The 15,158-nt window shown below is 43.4% G+C and overlaps 1 protein-coding gene across 1 annotated transcript in view; it reads right to left on the bottom strand.

The window, feature by feature from the left end:
- The window catches only part of PDK3 (pyruvate dehydrogenase kinase 3), a 114,318-nt gene extending 102,039 nt beyond the window's left edge, over window positions 1–12,279 (bottom strand). Inside the window, exons 1-2 of the mRNA XM_047763959.1 lie at window positions 11,858–12,279; window positions 11,287–11,356 (exon numbers count right to left, since the gene is read on the bottom strand). Of these exons, the coding sequence (XP_047619915.1) occupies window positions 11,287–11,356; window positions 11,858–12,004 (217 nt within the window). The 5' untranslated portion in view covers window positions 12,005–12,279. The remainder of the gene's footprint in view (window positions 1–11,286; window positions 11,357–11,857) is intronic.
- Between the last annotated feature and the right edge of the window lie 2,879 nt (window positions 12,280–15,158).

Here is a 15,158-nt window from a genome sequence, read left to right as displayed (position 1 = left end):
GAAATCCTGCCACCTGTTACAACATGGATGAACCTTGAGGTCATTATGCTAAGTGAAATAAGCCAGTCACAAAAAGACGTATGATTCCACTTACATGCAGTACCTAGAGAAGTGAAATTCACAGAGCAGAAACTAGAATGGTGGTTACCAGAGGCTGGAGGGGAGGACAAAGGGAGAGTTGTGTGGGGTTTTTTTTTTTTTTTTTTTTTTTTTAGGGCCACACCTGAGGTATATGGAAGTTCCCAGGCCAGGGGTCTAATCAGAGCTATAGCTGCTGCCCTACACCACAGCCACAGCAACACCAGATCTGAGCCGTGTCTGGAACCTACTCCACAGCTCATGGCAATGCTGGATCCTTAACCCACTGAGGGAGGCCAGGGAGTGAACCCACGTCCCCATGGATACTAGTCAGATTTGTTAACCACTGAGCCATGATGGGAACTCCAAGGGTTGTTTTTTAATGGGTACAGGTTTCAGTTTTTTAAGATAAAAAAGTTCTAGAGACCTGACTCACAACAACGTGACTATATTTAGCGGTATTGAACAGTACACTTAGAAGCAGTTAAGGTAGTAAGTATTATGATATGTATTTTTTTTGCCACAATAAAAAAAAAAGAAGTACAATATTACCAGTTCCCTAGAAGACTTCATGGCCCTTCCCAGTCACTTCTTGTCTAAGATAACAGCTGTCCTGATCTCTAAAAGGAGCCCATCTGCTTTAAAGAGATTCTAGACCCAGTAAGAAAAATAAAGTTCATTCGGCCCCTTTCCTTCTGTCAGGGGGACTCTGTCGAATCCCAAGAAGATGTGCTCATGGCTACCGCAAGGTGCTTGGCATACTCCAAGAAACTAGCTAATTCTATGCTGATTGAGAGCCTTAGGCCTGTGGTTGTGGGAGGAGCTGAGGGAAGAAAAGGGCACCGAGGAAAGGAGATGAAAGCGCTGGAAACAAATGCCAGCCACTTTGCAATCTTGCCAAAGGTTAGCCCTGCATATTCATTACACGTTTATTCACTGATGATGCATTTTTTTCCCCTCTTTCACTGTGTTGACAACATGATCTGTAGGTTCATATTTGAATCCAGCCCAAAGTATATAGTTATTTTTTGTGACTGTGGGTATAGCTCTAACTGCTTATTTTCTTACCAGGGTGTTTATTGCCAGTGTGTATGGCATGAGACGAAATAGATGTGCTTGTTAATGCTTGCCTCCAAATTCCTCAAAGGAAAATTCGAAACCCAAGGAGATTTAGGTTCACTTCATTTTATAACTGCCTTAAGGTTTGATCCAGTGGGCTGTTTGATTACGTCTTTTTCCAAGAAGGTACCAAATGTTCCAAGGAACAAATGACCAAACTGTCAGCATTGATCAAGAAAATGGAAAAAATTGCTATTTTAGACCACCAATGGTAGTGACTGAGGCAGAGATGAACAATCTCTTACCGTCTTGAAGCTAAGGGAATATGATATAACACTCTGGTGTCAGATGGTAGACAGATATGCTGGGAGCCTGGGAAACAAGTGGCTATTATCCTATTACGTTAAGGATTAGTTATCTAGATCTGTAGTCTCAGATGTATGGATCCCTTTTATAACATATATTTAGTAGTCCTCTTGTATTGGTTTGAAATGACATGCATAGGTGGTACCACAAAGCCCTACCATCATTGTAAAAAAATCAACATCATGACCTAGGAGAAAGGAGAAATAAAAGGAAAATAATTTATACTGAAGTAGCATGCACCTCACAATGTAAACCCTCAGGCATGGCCACACTAGAAGACAAAATAAAATTGCCAGATGCTTATACTAATCATAATATCACTGTGAGTGACAGCTCAAGACACAGACCAATACGGGTGTATGTTAGTGGTCATTCAAATTACAAAAGCAGTACTGCCTATGTTGCTATGACTTCCCAACATGGTGAACAACTCTTGGAAAAGTCTAAGCAAAACTAAATGCAAGCATCCTTCAATTTATATTGTGCTTGCATTCTTGGAAAATCAGATGCTTATTTTCACCTACGTTAAGGTTCAGCAGGACATGTGAAGTTCATTTGGAACATGGAACAATTTCCAAGTCTAGCAACACTGGGCTCCACCCTTTCTTTATCTATCTATCATCTATTTATTTTTGCTTTTCAGGGCTGCACCTGTGGCACATGGAAGTTCCCAAGCTAGGGGTGGAATCAGAGCTGCAGCTGCTGGCCTACACCACAGCCACAGCCACACCAGATCTGAATTACATTTGTGATCTACACCACAGCTCATGGAAACGCTGGATCCTTAACCCCCTGAGCAAGGCCAGGGATTGAACCTGCATTCTCATGGATACTTGTCAGGTTGGTAACCTGCTGGGCCACAAAAGTAACTCCCTCACATTTCTTCACATTTAAAAAAATATTTCATCTTTGCTTTTACAATCCCACCAAAAAGGAGTTTCCCTGGTACAACCGCTATGGAAAACAGTATGGAGGTTCCTCAGAAAACTAAGAATAGGACTACCATATGATCCAGCAATCCCACTCCTGGATATATATCCAGACAAAACTATAATTCAAAAAGATACATTCACCCTTATGTTCATAACAGCACTGTTTACAATAGCCAAGATACGTAAACAACCTAAATGCCCATCAACAGATGTCTGGATTAAGAAGATATGGTACATATATATACAATGGAATACTACTCAGCCATAAAAAAGAACAAAATAATGCCATTCATAGCAATGTGGATGCAACTAGATATTATCCTACTAAGTGAAGTAAGTCAGAAAGAGAAGGACAAATACCATATGATATCACATATGTGGAATCTAAAATATGGCACAAATGAACCTATCTGCAAAACAAACAGATTCACAGACATAGAGAACAAACTTGTGGTTGCCAAGGAGGAGGGGGGTGGGGAGTGGTATGGACTGGTAGTTTGGGGTTAGTAGATGGAAACTTTTACATTTTGAATGGATAGGCAATGTGGTCCTAATGTATAGCACAGGGAACTATATCCAATCTCCTGGGATAGACCATGATGGAAAATAATAAGTAAAAAAATATATATGTATGACTTCAGAAATTGGCACAACATTGTAAATCAACTATACTTAAAAAAATTAATATAAAAATTTTACAGAGGATGTAGTACATATATATAATGAAACACTACTAAGCCATAAAAAAGAATGAAATAATGACACTTTCAGCAACATGGATGCAACTAGAGATTCTCAAACTAAGTGAAAGTCAGGAAAAAAAAGACAAATACCACAGGATATCACCTATATGTGGAATCTAAAATACGGTGCAGGAGTTCACGTTGTGGCTCAGCAGTAAGGAACCTGACTAGCATCCATGAGGATGCGAGTTCAATCTCTGGCCTTGCTCAGTGAGTTGAGGATCTGGCGTTGCTGTGAGCTGTGGTGAAGGTCGCAGATGCAGCTTGGATCCTGCATTACTCTGACTGTGGTGTAAGCTGGCAGCTGTAGCTCTGATTCAACCCTTAGACTGGGAACTTCCATATGCCGCAGGTATGGCCCTAAAAGACAAAAATAAATAAATAAATAAATAACAAAAAAAATAAAATATAGAGATTATTATACTAAGTGAAATAAGCCAGAAAGAGGACAAATATCATATGATATATCACTTATATGTGGAATTTAAAATATGGCACGAATGAACTTATCTACAGAACAGAAAGAGACACAGAGAACAAACTTGTGGTTGCCAAGGGGGAAGGGGGAGTGAGTGGGATGGATGGGGAGTTTGGGGCTAGTAGATGCAAACTATTACTTTTAGAATGGATAAGCAATGAGCTCCTACTATATAGCACAGGGAACTATACACAATCTCTTGGGATAGACCATGATGGAAGATAATACAATCAAAAGAATGTGTGTGTATTTTATATATATACATGATTGTATCATGTTGCTGTACTTGGCACAACATTGTAAATCAACTATATTTCAATAAAAAAATTTTAAAAAGGAGTTTCCAAACATCTGAGTCAATAAGATCATCAAGAAAGTCAATAAATAAAATTACATAGTACTTTTTTCTAGTGAATGCTTACTTAGTATTTTACCCATTAAAATAATATGTTGACAAAGTCAAAAAGGAAGGGCAAAACCCTGCAGGTTGTCTCATCAAGAAAAACAATTTAATGAGAAGGTGTCACACAGATCTAGGATAGCAATAAATATTGTAATTATTTTGTTCCATTTTTACAGTCTTGCTTTTAGTTGTGTTTTTCCAAAATGTTCGGTAATTGTGAATGTTCTTTACTAGCAACATAATATAAATCAAATATCTTGCAGTTCCTGTCATGGCTCGGCAGTTAACAAACCCAACTAGTGTCCATGAGGATGCGGGTTTGACCCCTAGCATCACTCAGTGGGCTAAAGGATCCGGCATTGCCGTGAGCTATGGCGTAGGTCACAGAAGCAGCTCCGATCTGGCATGGCTGTGGCTATGGCATAGGCCAGCAGCTACAGCTCCAATTCGACCCCTAGCCTGGAAACTTCCACATGCCCTGGGCATGGCCCTAAAAAGACAAAACAAAACAAAACAAAACAAAAAAACCAAGTATTTTACAAACGCTATCAGTTCCAGCGCATAGAGCACTGCCCTATAGGTGGGGTTGTTACTGTGTCTTAGGGCCAGGGGCGCGATGGAGCCAACTGGTTCTAGCTCAGAAGGGTTCACTGCACTCAGCTCTTCCCAACTCTGCATTTGGTGATGATGTCATGCTGGTAGCCTGAAGTCAGCAGTGATGGAAGTAGTCACACCATGGAAATTGGCAAACGCTACAAGCTGGGTCCACCCTCACCCATACATCCTCACTCCCAGAGGACCAACTGTGAAGCATCCACCAGGTACCACTACAGGGGGCTGGCTTGCAGGGAAGAACCTGTCACAGAAGCACACAAGGAGACTTTGATACAAACTCTTTTCAAAAAGATTAGTCCAAATTTGGCTCTCTAGTGTTTCATTCAATTCTAGTAAGGTACAAAATGATGGCTCATAAATAACAAAGGAACCAAAACGAAGCAGAAACATTAATTCACTAGCATCCGAATATTTGTTTAATACCAACTCTGTACAAAACAGTCTCCTTAAATTGTTCCTGAACTAAAGCAAGGTACAAATTAAGTATATGATGTGCAATGGACCAAAGCATATTCTGCCAATTTAAAAGAGGTAATTAAACAACAATGTTAATGTTTTTCACCTTTATCAAAGCATTGTGTCCGCTATCAAGCAAATATTATCTTATTTGATCCTCACAACTACCATGTAAGGTAATCATTAGGGGAAGCGTATGAAATTGCTGCTAGTTGACCATTTTTGACCTTTACAAGTGGCAATTTCATGAAGTTTCAGCTAATATTACTTTCTCTGTTTTACAGACAAGGAAGCCAAGACCCCAACATACCAATTTGTCAAATGTCGAACAGCTATTAAGTGACTAAGCCAAGATTCCTTGCAGACCTGACTGGCTCCAGAGCCCCTGTGTTGTCCACCACACACACTTCAAATAATTGTTAAGCTTCTTTGATATGTTGCAAACACTGAAAGAAATCTTAGAATTAAACTGTCTTGAAATAACTCACCGTAAAAAATTTAAATAAAGGACATGTTGTGTCTTCACTAAACACTGGCTTCCTGTGTTTCTTAATCATAAATGATCAGAAATAATCATAATTGTTGATACACTTTTAGAGACTGAACAACATTTTAATATAGATTGCAACCATTGTTTAATTTGTCCTTAAGAAACCAAATTAATGTTTATTGGTACTTAAGAAATTCCATTACTGTTCAAATTATGCTTAAGAAATTAATGTTTTATACTTAAATGAATTTTTTAAAATGTTATGCTATTACTAGTGCCAACTATCAAAGGTCTTCTAGTCAAAGGTCTTCTGTGATTCTCAACACACTAGAATGATCAATGCTTCAGAAACAGTTACACTTAGAAATATTTGAACTGGGAGTTCCCGTCGTGGCACAGTGGTTAACGAATCCGACTAGGAACCATGAGGTCGCGGGTTCGGTCCCTGCCCTTGCTCAGTGGGTTAACGATCCGGCGTTGCCGTGAGCTGTGGTGTAGGTTGCAGACGCGGCTCGGATCCTGCGTTGCTGTGGCTCTGGCGTAGGCCGGTGGCTACAGCTCCGATTGGACCCCTAGCCTGGGAACCTCCATATGCCACGGGAGCGGCCCAAGAAATAGCTAAAAAGACAAAAAGAAAAAGAAAAAAGAAATATTTGAACTAACGGGTACCGTACAGGAGTGTCTCTTAAATTTTTTATTTTAAACTCGCAGTGAAACCTTGACATAATATACATATGTATATATGTATATAATTGAAACAAAAGTCTCATGAAAATTTTTACTTTTTCTTAAATGGCTGCACCCAGAGCATGTGGAAGTTCCCCAGCCAGGGATGGAACTCATGCCTTCGCAGTGACCCAAGCTGCGGCAGTCAGATTCTTAACGCACTGTGCCACAGCGGGAACTCCAAAAATTTTTACTCTTGGTATGTGAAAAACACTCTGATGTTTTCTATTTCATGTTTTAAAATGCAGACCACAACTTAGTTATGTCGTTTTCACATACTCACTAATGTGTTGTAACCCCCAGTTCGAAAAACATTGTCCTGGAGACCTTTACTTTAGAGACCTCATCCACATCCCCCATTTTATTCCTTTCTCTCTAGTTTTCTCTGGTCTTTTCACCGAGAACTTTGGCCCCCAACCTACCAACTTCCTTTCTTCCTTCTTTCAGCAGGCATCTACAAATCTGCTCTGTGTCAGACACTGTGCTAGGTACAGGAGATGAAATGAATCTGTATCCACATCCTGGGCCCAATATTCATCCAATCATGAGGCCAAGAAATGCAAGCCGTCACCTGTGCTTGGTGCGACAAAGGACAGATTCCAAGAGAGGGGAATTTGACCTAATAAAGGAAGACACTCTGAGGAAATAGTACCTGAGCTGAGATGTAAAGATCTAGTCTGTTGTATTTCATTAAGAAAATTCTGGTCACTCCCTATTATTCCCAATCCCTAATTTACTTTCAGCAGCCACGAATCTACTCTCTGTCTCTACAGACTTACTATTCCAGACATTTTATGTAAATAGAATCACATATCATAGAATATGTGGTCTTTTGCAACAGTCTCCAATCACTTAGCATGACGCTTTCAAGGGTCATCCGTGTCACAGTACTGTATGGGTACACCACATTATGTGTATCCATTTGTCAGTTAATGGACGTTTGGGTGGTTTCCACTTTGGGCTATTGAATAATGCTGCTGTGAACTTCTGTGTACAAGTTTCCTTATGGACCGATCCTTTCATTTCTTTTGGGTATATACCTAGGAGTGAAATTGCGAGGTCATACGGTAACTCTAATTTTAACATTTTTAGGAACTGCCCAAGTATTTTCTCAAGCAGCCAGACAATTTTACATTCCCATCACCAGTGTATGAATGTGGGTTCCAATATTGCCAACACCTGCGTATGATCTGCTTACTTGATTATAACCATCCTAGTGGGTGTGAAGTCATATCACATTGTGGTTTTGGTTTGCATTTCCTTTATGGCTAATGATGTTGAACATATTTTCATGTGCTTATGGCCCATTTGTATATTGTCTTTGGAGAAATGTCTACTCAAATTCCTTGCCTATTCCTTTTTATCTGGGTTAGTTATGTTTTAATACTTTCTCCCATTGTGTAGGTTGTCCTTCTACTTTCTCTTTTTTTTCTTTGTCATTTTGGGGTCACATCTATGGCATATGGAAGTTCCCAGCCTAGGGGTCAAATCAGAGCTGCTGCCTCTGGCATACTCCACAGCCACAGCAATGCAGGATCCAAGCCGCATCTACGACCTGTGCCACAGCCTGCAGCAATGTTGGATCCTCAACCCACTGAGCAAGGCCAGGGATCAAACCTACATCTTCATCGACGCTAGTCAGGTTCTTAACCCTCTGAGCCACAACAGGAACTCCAGTCTTTTTACTTTCTTAGTGATGACATTTGAAGCACAACATTTTTTATTCTTTTTATGGCCACACCCATGGCATATGGAAGTTCCCAGGCCAAGGATTGAATCTGAGCTGCAGCTTCGACCTATGCTGGGCCAGGGATTGAACCCACACTTCCACAGCAACCGGAGCTGCTGCAGTTGGATTCTTAACCCATTTTGCCACAGCAGGAACTCTAAACACAAAAGTTTTTAATTTGATGAAGTCCCAACACCCAACTTATACCCCGCTTCTCTGATCACTTCTTCAACCATCAACTCCATTTTACCTCAGCAATGGACTTTGGTAGCACCCAAAGCTGTCTGAACTCTGCTTTCTTAAACTCCAGTATTCTACTCTCGGGATTAAACCCTATCTTGTTTCCATCACATATGTTCTGTAAATCCTCTAAGACCTCCATTTGCCAGCATTCTGTTCTCTTCCTGTGTGTCACACTTGCCTCTTCCCAACCTTCTCATCTTCCACTCACCCAGCCTAGCTCTTAGAGCACAACACTATAATCTCTCTATTCCCAGTATATCCCACTCTCTTTTTGGCCACACCTGTGGCATATGGAAGTTCCCAGGCTAGGGACAGAACCCAAACCCAAGCTGCAGCTGCAACCTACACTACAGCTGTGGTAATGCTGGATCCCTAACCCGCTGCACCAGGCCAGGGGTCAAACCCGTGCCTCCGCAGTGACCCAAGCCGCTGCAGAGACAACACCAGATCCTTCACCTACTGCACCACAGTGGGGACTCCTGCCCCACTATCTTTTTGTTACACTTGTTCTGAAATCTCCAACCATATATCAATCCGACCATCTACCTTCTCTACTTCCACTGCTACTCAGCAGCATCGAAAAAATCGTGCAACCTTATGTATCAGTACCACGACTGATTTATGCTCTCCAAGATGAGCTGAGCTCTCAAATCAGTCCTACAATCTTTTTTTATTTTTGGTCTTTTTGGTCTTTTTGCTATTTCTAGGGCCACTCCTGCGGCATATGGAGGTTCCCAGGCTAGGGATCCAATCGGAGCTGTAGCTGCCGGTCTATGCCACAACCACAGCAACGCGGGATCCGAGCCGCGTCTGCAGCCTACACCACAGCTCACGGCAACGCCGGATCGTTAACCCACTGAGCAAGGGCAGGGACCGAACCCGCAACCTCATGGTTCTTAGTCGGATTCGTTAACCACTGAGCCACGATGGGAATTCCCCTACAATCTTTTTTAACCTATTTTCATTTCCTCTCCCATTGCCTGATGTCAACAACGCTCCCTTTCACTCATGGCATTCCCATCATGCTCTTCCTTGAATAAGCCAAGTTAACTGAAGTCTCCTTAGTGCTCGCTGTTCCTTAGCCGTAAGCACTCTCCCACCAGGTCCTTGACTGGCTGGAAACCCCTTGTTATTCAAGTCTCAGTTCAAATGTTACCTCTTCAGAGAGGCCTCCCCTATTCACCCTATCTACCATTGTTGCCTTCCTCCCATTGCTATCACATTACCCTGATTTATTGTCTTTATCTGTGCTGTCTGTTGGGATCTTATTCATGTGTCTAAAACCCTTTCCTGGCTCAAGTTAGACTTGCTCCTCTGGGCTTTCACAATACCTTGGGCAGAGCTCTCATACCCTGTGTAGAACTCTTCCTAGGTTGCTGTTATTTCTGTCTGTGTTCCTCTTCCACATGCCAAGCTCCTTGCAGATAAGTGCTGTGACTTATTCATCTTTGGTTCCCCAAAGATGCCCAGCAAAGACCAGGAACTCAATATGTATGGAAGAAAGGTATAGAAACCCATTATCTATGTAGCATGGGAGCTACCCATCATGAATGAAGATTAACAAATGCTGGAGGAAAAAAAACTGAGAAAACATACTACAATGTACACCAAATCCTGCTGCCCATTATGTATAATGGCAAAAATAGGCAAAAAGTGTCTGAACATAGGTAACTAGATAAGTAAACTATGGCTTATCTACCCACTAGAATTTCATGTTGCTATTAAGATGATATCTGATGTCCAACAAGAGAAAATAACATAGAATGTGCTTATGCTATGAAGATAATGAAAACATAAAAATTATACATAGAAAGAGTGGAAGAAAATACACTAATGTAATGTTGAGTTTCCTGCATGCATGAGAAATATAGATGTTTTTTCTTCTACTTCTTTGACTTCTCATTTTCTCTATATACACACTGTTTTACATGGAAATAAGCCCTAATATTTTGCTTCTAAAAGAGAGATACAGTCACATTCTTTCTTTAGTTCATATAACTGCAAATATTAATTAACATTTAATTAGTTTTAAAAACTGAAGAATGCAGTGTCAGAGAGACTTACCCAGCATTCCTCAATAAACTCATGACAAAAAAAAGAAATATTACGGTAATCCTAAAGCGATGCCGGGAAACACAAATAATTCCCTGTAGGCTCTGTACCATCGATATTGTATTTCAGATAGATCTGTATTAGTTGCTTGGTAATGGCCTAAATAGCACTCATATAAATAGCATAAAAAGAGGGGAGAGACTTATAGGTGAAATCCTGTTTAAAGCAAAGTGAGTATAGTTCACTTTAAGGAAACACAATATGTGAAAATTCATAAAGGTAAATGTGGGCTTTATTTTTTAGATTTCCTAATTGAGTTTATTTCAGTAAGTGCCCAGAAACTGAATTTCTGGGTTCAAGTAACATGGGCTTTTTATTTTTTTTTTAATTGTTTAATTTTTTTGTCTTTTCTAGGGCCGCACCCATGGCATGTGGAGGTTCCCAGGCAAGGGATCCAATCAGAGCTGTAGCCACCAGCCTATGCCAGAGCCACAGCAATGCGGGATCTGTGTCACCTCTGTGACCTACACCATAGCTCACGGCAACGCCGGATCCTTAACCCACTGAGCGAGGCCAGGGATCAAACCCGCATCCTCATGGATTCTAGTGGGGTTCGTAACCTCATGGTTCCTAGTTGATTCGTTGACCACTGAGCCACAGTGGGAACTCCCACATGGGCTTTTTAAATGAAAGGACTCACAAAAGAATTCATTTGAGTTCTAAATTTCCCTAATATATTTAAAACATGGCCCTCCCCTGGTAAACGATCAGAGAAGACATTTGCCAAGTGAAAGCCTGTCTATGATTCAGATATCAGAACAAATATCTAATATAGAAAATTCCCATCTACCAAAGAAAGTGCCTTAGAATCACAGAAGGATTTTTTAAAATGTGGATATGCCTGTATTGAACATACCAATTGGATGGAGGAGCCGCTCCAACTTGGTGCTGAATTTGAGGATAAACAGTTTAGAGGGAAGCGAAACCTGTTAAACAGGGGAAGAGAGCAAGTTTCAATAGAACAGGTACAGGTAGGAGGATGTCTTAGTGGGGGCTCCCCCAGCAGCAGCCACTGACCTCGGTACATGGGTTGCAGAGTAAGAAGTTGATTTGGGAGAGTTCCGGACACTTGGGGGTTGGGCAGTGGGGAAGCTAGCACAGGAAGGGGAGAGAAGGAAGCCACTTGGTGTTATCAAGCAAGCTGCCACTGCGGGCCGCTGGAACATCATCCTGCTGGGGGACACCGGGTGACCAGAGGGAACACCTACGCTGGAGTCCCCACGCCTGAGGAGCTAGGGCACTTTGGAGTTGCAATGGCATCCAGATTACATCTCAGGGCTGAGCCGCCCTTGCCGACTGTTGAAGTTGGGGGCGGGGGGGGGGGGGGGGGCGGGGAGGGGAGGGGGGTCGGGCGCCGCGCATGAAAATGCAGAGAGTTGGGAGTGGAGAAGCAAAGCATCTGCCACCGAGGGAGAAAATCAGCTCACCATGACACGGTTCTTTGTTGTTGTTGTTCTCTTTGGTGCTTTTAAAAAAGTGGTTTTAGTGACCACCTTTATGGCTTGAAACTCCACATTCTCTGGCATGCACTTTCGTTTTTTTCCTGTCCCAGAGGGCATGGGGACTCCACCCATGCTGCTGCTGACACATCCTTCACTGCCCACTCGCCGCCGCCGCCGTCGTGGAGGAGGTGCCCCGGGAAGAGCAGACTGAGGGCCTCCGCGCCCAAGCAGCTCCTTCTGGTCGGACCTGCTGCCTGTTTTTGGTGTATGTGGTTCCAGACAGTGGAAAACACGGCCTGCACTGCTATTACAGCAGAGGGTCTGGCACCTTCAAAGCATTTCTGCAAACAACCTCATCCGGTTTTCTATTTGTTGAACATGCTCCCCACGCAAGGAACAAAAGACCCAATGAGTTAGTCACTCTAGAAAGGAAACTGGCAGTTTGCAGTCGGAGAGAACTGGGTCTCCTTTTTTTCCCCTCTCCCCTCCCTCTCTGCACCCTCTCTAGACATGAAGGGCTCTTTCTAAGCAATTTTCAAAGTCCCAGCAATGATCCTGGAGTTCCTAACCTGCACTTTAGGACATAAAAAGACTTGGCAGAGGAAACAGTAACAAAGTCAATGCCACCTTGCCCTTTCCATGTGGTTATGTAATAAAAGGGCAAACTGCTGTCTCAGGCAGACCTGGGAGAGGGCTGGGCTCCTTCCTGCCTTAGAGGGTAGGGGAGGAAGCACCCTTCCATCTGAGTTGTCACAAGGCTTCACATAGAGGCGTTCCAGCCTCTCTCCTCTGTCCCACCACCCGGAGCTAGGACTGCCCCTATAACACACTAATGCAGATTTTTAAAGGCACCCATCCCTTCCTCTAGGAGCATAAAGCCCTGTGCTGGGGCCCACAGTTTGGCAAGTGGGGCTTGGGCTGGATTTCAGCTCCCACTTGGCACCCTGGGCCAGATGCCTGAGCATAGAGCAAGGCCCCCATAGTGCACTGGGGGCCCCTGTCAGAGCGGAAACTCTCCCAGGCCTGGCAGAGAGCACCCCACCCCAGGTCAGAGCTAGAGTTTACTCTTTTTTTTTTTTTTGTCTTTTGTCTTTTTTGTTGTTGTTGTTGTTGTTGTTATTGTTGCTATTTCTTGGGCTGCTCCCGCGGCATATGGAGGTTCCCAGGCTAGGGGTTGAATCGGAGCTGTAGCCACCGGCCTACGCCAGAGCCACAGCAACTCGGGATCCGAGCCGCGTCTGCGACCTACACCACAGCTCACGGCAACGCCGGATCGTTAACCCACTGAGCAAGGGCAGGGACCGAACCCGCAACCTCATGGTTCCTAGTCGGATTCATTAACCACTGCGCCACGACAGGAACTCCTAGAGTTTACTCTTGATCTCACTTTTTCTTTCTTTCTTTCTTTTTTAAGGGCCGTACCCTTGGCAAATGGAAGTTCCCAGGCTAGGGTTGAATTGAAGCTGCAGCTGCCAGCCCACACCACAGCTCACAGCAACACCAGATCCTTAACCCAATGATCAAGGCCAGGGATCAAACCCGCATCCTCATGGATTCTAGTGGGGTTGGTAACCTGCTGAGCCACAACAGGAACTCCCTATCTCACTTTCCTTTAAGTTTAAGAGCCTGAAAGATCAGTCTTGCAACCTCAGAGGACAGATCCTTACTCCCACCACAATGTGCTTTCTTTAGAAATTATCTGGAAAGCCCTGCCTCTCCATTTCAGTTAGTTTATTTCCCTAATTCCTCTGGCTGGCTCTGCTAGCATCTCCCCAAGGCTATATCACTCTTTCCACCCCAAAGTGGCATTACTTTATGGCAAGGTGTTTAAGCAGGCTAATTTCTTTTTTTTTTTTTTTAAGGTTAAACAAACAAAAAGCTTCAAGGCAGAGGAACTGCAGATTTGCCTAAGTGGGAGGAGAGAAATTTGCATAAGAAGCCCAGGTGTCTCCTGGGAGGAAAGTAACCAAGAAGCCTGTGCTGAGATTCCCTTCCCAAAGACCGGATGACTCTAGGGAAGGGCCACAGGCAGGGGAAAGGAGACAGAGGGAGTGGGGTTGACCTTGCACTGGACAAAGGTGGAAAGATAGCAGGTCTGGGTCCCGGTTACAGCAGACACCAGAAGCACGTTAACTCGGTTCTCCTGAGAGCAAAACACCACCCTCAGGAAGGGGTTGTGTAAGCAAACCGTCAAGCTGCCCTCGCAGCCGCTGGCTCCAGGGGCTGTGATCTAGGGATTCAGGAAGCCACTGCTGGAACCCCTGGCTTCGGAGGAACACCAGACCTGCTGTAAGCTGCAGCCAAAAAAACAGAAGCTTCCCACCATGCCTCTTCCCCCACTTTAAAAGAGGTCTGCTCCCGATTCGACCCCTAGCCCTGGAACTATATGCCATGGGTGTGGCCTAAAAAGACAAAAATAAATTAAAAAAATAAAAGAGGTCTGAATTTGTCTCAGCTGACCGCCTCTGATTGGTAGGACTGAAATTAAACAGCTGCCAGGGAGTCTGGGAAATGTAGTTTTAGGTGTGTAGACTCTGCCGTACATAAAAGTGCCCTGAGAAGAGGGTGAGACAAATGCTGAGTAACCATTTCCCTCGCAGTCCCTCCGTTTGAAAACCTTCGCTGGCTCTCCGTGTGGATAGCGCTGTCAAAGGAAAGCAAGACCTGAGTCCAGGACACAGTAATGACTTTGAAACTGGAGACGACAGACCCTGGGGAGGAGACTAGGAGGCTTCACAAGATATTGTGATCCAGTCACCTGTGGACTGGAAGGAAAAAAACACAACAAAACATTGTGACTTTCATATATGTGTTCACCTATTTTTCAAACACGGAAGGACCTGATTCAAAAAATACAAATCACTGGGGTTTGCGTCATGGCGCAGGGGAAACTGACTAGGAACCAGGAGGTTTCAGGTTCCATCCCCTGGCCTCCCTCAGTGAGTTAAGGATCCAGCATTGCTGTGAGCTGTGGTGTAGGTCGCAGACAATAGCTCTGATTTGACCCTAGCCTCGGAACCTCCATATGCCGCAGGTGTGGCCCTAAAAAGCAAAAACAAAACAAACACAAAAACACAAATCACTTAAAAACCTTTCTTACAAACATCTTCCTCAACCACAGGCCCCACTCCTCTATCTAGAATGGGAATACCATCTCCCTCCTAGCTTGACAATTCCTAGGTAGCATTGGAGACTCAGCCCAAGCTACTACCCCCATCCCCAATTTGGGAGATGATTCGCTCTGACTTCCTCAGGCTGCGGTAGAGTTCTTATCTGTTCTCTCAAA

The sequence above is a fragment of the Phacochoerus africanus genome, chromosome X (genome assembly GCF_016906955.1).
Source record: "Phacochoerus africanus isolate WHEZ1 chromosome X, ROS_Pafr_v1, whole genome shotgun sequence".
NCBI classification, from domain to species: Eukaryota; Metazoa; Chordata; class Mammalia; order Artiodactyla; family Suidae; genus Phacochoerus; species Phacochoerus africanus.
The sequence above is the reverse complement of the archived record's forward strand: the minus strand, read 5'-3'. Positions and strand labels throughout refer to the sequence as shown.